Source organism: Heptranchias perlo, chromosome 4 (genome assembly GCF_035084215.1).
Source record: "Heptranchias perlo isolate sHepPer1 chromosome 4, sHepPer1.hap1, whole genome shotgun sequence".
NCBI classification, from domain to species: Eukaryota; Metazoa; Chordata; class Chondrichthyes; order Hexanchiformes; family Hexanchidae; genus Heptranchias; species Heptranchias perlo.
In genome coordinates, this window is record NC_090328.1 from 4488176 (window position 1) to 4494436 (window position 6261).

The 6261-nt window shown below is 49.1% G+C and overlaps 1 protein-coding gene across 1 annotated transcript; it reads right to left on the bottom strand.

The window, feature by feature from the left end:
• Positions 1-574: 574 nt before the first annotated feature.
• Positions 575-5943, bottom strand: LOC137320698 (C-C motif chemokine 19-like). Its single transcript, XM_067982389.1, has 4 exons — positions 5790-5943; positions 4539-4665; positions 4128-4262; positions 575-2826 (listed from the first exon to the last, which is right to left on the bottom strand). Exons 1-4 carry the CDS (start codon positions 5860-5862, stop codon positions 2811-2813), a joined length of 351 nt encoding a protein of 116 aa, XP_067838490.1. The 5' UTR covers positions 5863-5943; the 3' UTR covers positions 575-2810.
• Positions 5944-6261: the final 318 nt, after the last annotated feature.

A 6261-nucleotide genomic window follows, 5' to 3' on the forward strand; every position in this document is an offset into this window, starting at 1 on the left:
GCAAACAGCAATGACCACCCCCACCCCTGGTGCTCTGTTTTCAGCGGTGTTGGTTGATGGAGGGACACAGAGTGCCGAATGAACTGATTTCAGCACGGGGGAGGGGGGAGGGGCAGTAGGCCTCAGCACCCCTGGTAGAGGCGGGTGAAGTAAGATCAGTCAGGGTCCCCACAGCAGGTCCTTACCCACCGCGTCCTCCACCCCCCCCCCTCACCTTGGTAGGTGAGCATGTCGGGCAAGGGCGGGGTTCAAACACCACTGCGATGCCTCTCACAGCTGAACATCCACCTGATAAGCTTTGCGTTGGTTCCGATTGGAGGACTGAGATTGATAGGTTTTGTTAGGTAAGGGTTACCCAAGGCAGGCAAACTGAGTTAAGACACAGATCAGCCATGATCCAATTGAATGGCAGAACAGGGTGGAGGGGCTGAATGGCCTGCTCCTGCTCCTATGTTCCTTTAACGGTCATGGGTGAGGGGGCCAAAGAGCATCTATGAGACTGTGTCAGGGGAAGGAATAAACCCCAAGCCCCCCCACATTGAGAGAGGAAAAAAAAGAGTTCATGGAGACAGACTTTTATTTCAAATGATTTTTATTCATTTTTTTGATTATTATTATAAAATGTAACAAAGTCTAAAAGTTAAAAACAAAAAAAATGATACAAGCTCGGCTCAAAAAGGATGCTACAAAAAAAAACTGTTCAGTCAGACAGCTTATCACAGTACGGTGGGGAACAGTATATCTATAAGACCAGGGGTCATTCTACAGAGAAAGATCCCACATACAGGCTCCACACAGCAAAAGAGACAAAAGAAGGGGACAGATTCACTGGTGGCCGCTGTTCCCTTGGGGACGCTTAACCTGCGCGCGTGCCCGGTCCCTCCTCATGGTGCGTTAAAGCAAACACGTGCCCTTTAAAATAAACTGGCTAACGGCGGGCATTAGGAGAGCGGGCAGTGGGCACTTGGTGCCAGCGCGTCACGTGTTACCCGTGGAAACAGCGTCACTCGGCCGTTCAGTCCCCCGACAACATCCGCGGTGGGGGACGAAGCTTAAATCGAACATTCACAATCGGTGTTCACATTATTCCAGGAACAAGCTTTTTTTTTCTCTCTCTCTCTCTCCCTCCCTCCCTCCCTCCCTCCCTCTCCCTCTCTCACATTCCGGACTGTTTTATTTCACTCTGCTTGGCGTCAGTAATCATGCCGCCTGAGATGAGGGATGCTGTTGCCGGGGAAACGGAACAGTTTCCATTTCGAGCATCAGCACCATCAACCCGGCCCACACTCGCAGATTCAATCGAGAGGGTCATTCACATTGTACGGTTGTGTTAATGCGCGGGGAATAGAAAGAGACACTCTTTCACAGTCCCTGGCAATCACTGCGTATTAGAACAGTGCAAAATCAATCAATAGTTAATAAACCACGAGTGTTGGGAGATGTTACAAATGTCAGGGCAGGTACAGCACGGGTTAGATACAGAGTAAAGCTCCCTTTACACTGTCCCGTCAAACACTCCCAGGGCAGGTACAGCACGGGTTAGATACAGAGTAAAGCTCCCTCTACATTGTCCCATCAAACACTCCCAGGGCAGGTACAGCACGGGTTAGATACAGAGTAAAGCTCCCTCTACACTGTCCCATCAAACACTCCCAGGACAGGTACAGCACGGGTTAGATACACAGTAAAGCTCCCTCTACACTGTCCCATCAAACACTCCCAGGGCAGGTACAGCACGGGTTAGATACAGAGTAAAGCTCCCTCTACACTGTCCCATCAAACACTCCCAGGGCAGGTACAGCACGGGTTAGATACAGAGTAAAGCTCCCTCTACACTGTCCCATCAAACACTCCCAGGGCAGGTACAGCACAGGTTAGATACAGAGTAAAGCTCCCTCTACACTGTCCCGTCAAACACTCCCAGGGCAGGTACAGCATGGGTTAGATACAGAGTAAAGCTCCCTCTACACTGTCCCATCAAACACTCCCAGGGCAGGTACAGCACGGGTTAGATACAGAGTAAAGCTCCCTCTACACTGTCCCATTCAAACACTCCCAGGGCAGGTACAGCACAGGTTAGATACAGAGTAAAGCTCCCTCTACACTGTCCCATCAAACACTCCCAGGGCAGGTACAGCACGGGTTAGATACAGAAAAAAGCTCCCTCTACACTGTCCCATCAAACACTCCCAGGGCAGGTACAGCACGGGTTAGATACAGAGTAAAGCTCCCTCTACACTGTCCCATCAAACACTCCCAGGGCAGGTACAGCACAGGTTAGATACAGAGTAAAGCTCCCTCTACACTGCTGAATCTCAGAAGGTTGTCCCTATTGCACCTTCTCAAGGGCAATTAGGGATGGGCAATAAATGCCGGCCTTGCCAGCGACGCCCACATCCCATGAACAAATAAAAAAAAATTAGTGTGACATGTTTTCTGTTTCCTGCACTTAACATGAGAATGATTTCCAATTCAGTGGCCAATTCAGTGCCAAATTCGTGCCAATTTAGTGCCAGTTTTGTGCTGTGGGCCAACCTCACCAGGGACTGGATTGAGGCCATTCAATCTCATGTCATATTCGACCACAAAAGGCAGCACAGAGAGGAGCCGTTGATCCCATCAGTCTGGGGTGGATTTGATCGTGTCTTGGAGAGGTGGTGGGTCAGTGTCAGTTGATTTACTAACGGATGTGTATCCTCCACTCTGACCCTCACGTTATCTTGCCAACTTTTTTTGTTTTTTTGTTATTTTTTTTTCCTCAAAAACACACGTTAAGGTAGACGGAAAGAGCCGAAGGTCATCGTCGCTCCTCAGGGCAGTCGCTTCCTGCAAAGAGAGGGATTGGTATCGGTCAGGGGAGTCGGACGAACCAGCCTTCCAACAAAACAGTGACCAAGTGGGATCCAAATCATGCTCAGGAGCTCCCCGACCGCCCCTCCCTACCCTCCCGGACGATGGCCCAACGTGCAACGGTAGCTGATCGCAGCGGGGGGGGGGGCGGGGGGGGGAGGAGGCATTAAGTCTCAGAGTCCAGATCGCCATCCAGTGACCCCCTACCCCAACCCACTAAAAGGTACAAGTGGCTGGGTGTCAGAGCTGGGGAGGGGCGGGGGGTATGGACAGGAGTTTACTTGGTGATGCTATCTCCCCACCCCAACAGTCACTATACACCTCCCCTCGTTCCATTCCCCCGTCCACACCCACCCCACCCCACCACCACCCCCCATGGTCAAATATCCTACCACCATTGAGTTTTGAGGCACACGCACAGGAAGAAGGCCCACTGGGGTGAGTTAATGAGGAAGGGAAGAAAGATAGAATTTGCATTTTACACAGTGACTTTCAACACCATTGGACGTCCCAAAGCGCTTTACAGCCAATGAAAGTCACTGTTGTAATGTAGGAAAAGGAAACATGGCAGCCCATCTGTGCAGAGCAAGATCCCACAAACAGCAACGTGATAATGACCAGATCGTCTGTTTTATTGATGTTGGTTGAGGGATAAATATTGGCCCAGGACACCAAGGAGAACTCCCCTGCTCTTCTTCGAAATATGGCCATGGGATCTTTTACGTCCATCTGAGAGGGGAGACGGGGCCTCAGTTTAATGCCTCATCTGAAAGACGGCACCTCCGACAGTGCGGCACTCCCTCAGTACTGCACTGGAAGTGTCAGCCTAGATTTTGTGCTCAAGTCTCTGGAGTGGGAGTGCGAGAGTGTTACCCACTGAATTCTGATGGAGAAATTCAAATAGAGTTCATTGCCTGGTGGGCCTGGACATCAGTCAGTTAATCTGTTAGTAATCTCCGGGGTACATATTGTTTTTACTGAGAAAGGGCAGTTTGGGGGCAGCTTTAAAACCAAAACTCTTTCAAAAGGGAGCTGGATAGATCTCTGATTGGGAATGGGATCGGAGGTTATAAGGGCAGGGATAGACTGAGATGGACAGACTCTAGGGGAATCAAGGGATATGGGGATCGGGCAGGAAAGTGGAGTTGAGGTCGAAGATCAGCCATGATCTGATTGAATGGGGGAGCAGGCTCGAGGGGCCGTATGGCCTACTCCTGCTCCTATTTCTTAACGTTATGTAAATGCGAACAGTTTGAAGAATAAAGCGAAACTCTCACCTTTTTTTCTGGGACTTCCGAGACTTCTTTCCCGGACGGGTTTTCGATTTCTTCCCGTTGACTTTGGCCATCAGTTTCCTCACCCATTTTAGCTGAGGAGGGGCGCAGAGATGCTTTTTGTTCTTGGTCAGGAACCTGTTGGGAGGGTGAAGGGTCAAAGGTTAGACACGTGTTCCAAACGCCAGATTAAGAAAGAAAGAAAAAAAAACTTGCATTTATATAGCGCCTTTCGTGACCGCAGGACGTCCCAAAGTGTTTTACAACCAATGAAGTACTTTTGAAGTGTAGTCAGTGTTGTACCCTGGTGAGAACCAATCCCAATTGGGGAGTCCAGGACCAGGGGGTAGAACAATGGTAAACAGCAGGAAGAGCACCCAAAGGTTTGATGGAAAACCCGGACTCAGTACTCACAAGACAGCGTGGATTTTGCAGCCATTCCCAGGCCACTGTATCGTGTAGTCCTTCACGATCCGTGATGGGATTTCCTTTGAACTGGTCGAGAGGCAGCAGTCCTGCAAACTCTTGCCCTCATCACTGGCTGTAAGGAAGAATAAATGTAGTGTTAAGGATTCGTACTATAATCAAGGGAGAGTTTCTCATCCTGCACGACCCACTCCCCCCCCCCCAGTATCGAACCTATCCTTGGCTCGTTATCACTAACCGTGGTGTAGTGGTTACGTTGCTAGACTAGTAATTCAATAGAATGTAAATTCAAATCCCACTATTGCAGTTAGAGAATTTGAATTCAGATTAAATAATCTGGAAATAAAAGGCATAGTATCAGTAAAAGTGACCGTGAAGCTCTTGGATTGTTGTAAAAACCCCAACTGGTTCATTGATGTTCCCTTTAGTGGATGGAAACCTGCTGTTCTTACCTGGTCTGGCCCTGTATGTTACTCCGGTCCCACTCCCAATGTGGAACCTGCACCCCAGCCCATTGGGGAAAGGGCCGGAGCAGAAATGGAGGGTAAAAGCAGAAGGCAGCTTAGCTGGAATCGAATGTGTCCGTTTTTGCACCCATCCCAGTGCAGTATAAGGGGGAGCATTCAGCAGGAACTCAACTGAAGAGTCCCGCTTAAAACTGCTTCAGCTCTCTTTCCTCTTCCCAGTTGCTGACTGACCTGCTGTACATTTCTGTGTTATTTTAGATCAGATTTGCAGCGTCTGCAAGGCTTGGTACTGTTATCAGAGACCTTTACACACTTCGAAAGTCAACAATAAATAGATGGGGGAAAGAGAACAAGTTTATGGCCAAATTATAGAATCATGGAATCTTACAGCACGGAATGAGGCCATCCGGCCCATCGTGCCTGTGCTAGCTCTTTGAAAGTGCTATCCAATTAGTCCCACTCCCCCCCTGCCCTTTCCCCATAGCCCTGCAAATTTTTCCTTTTCAAATAAATATCCAATTCCCTTTTGAAAGTTATTATTGAATCTGCTTCCACCGCCCATTCAGGCAGAGCATTCCAGATCAATAACAACTCGCTGCGTGTGAGAAAAAGGGTTTCTCCTCACCTTGCTCCTGGATCTTTTGCCAATTACCTTAAACCTGCGTCCTCTGGTTACCGACCCTCCTGCCACTGGAAACAGTTTCTCCCTATCTAATCTATCAAAACCCTTTCATGATTCGTGAATAATACCTCTCATCGGGACCGACCTCACCTTGTGAAACGCCCCAGAGAACGGCGGAGACGAGGAGAAGGAGGACGGCAGTGAAGAAAGTCGCTCTGCTCATGGTGAGATGTGGACTGAAGCTCTTGAGGCTCGGGCTCGGGCTCTCTGATCAGTTGCCTGCTCCTTCTGTGCTGCTCAGCTCCCCTCAACAGCCTATTTATACTCTCGAGTGGCCTGCAGTTTCCTTTCTCGTCACTGCTTTCTATTAACCACAAAATTAGCTGCCAACCTTGACAAGCTCACAACTATTTTTCTTGGCGCCGGTTCAAGGCTGGGAGCAATTTGCTGCCAATCAGCCGTCTGTAATCTCATTGTTGGATTGTGTTTCAGCTCCTCTCCCCAACTTTACTTCAGTTGCAAACACATGCAATACAGGCTTTTATTTTGCTGTCAGAATTTTTTCACAGACAAAAATGATGGTTTGCAATCTCGATAAATTGCAACGCTGCGCATTCCAAGT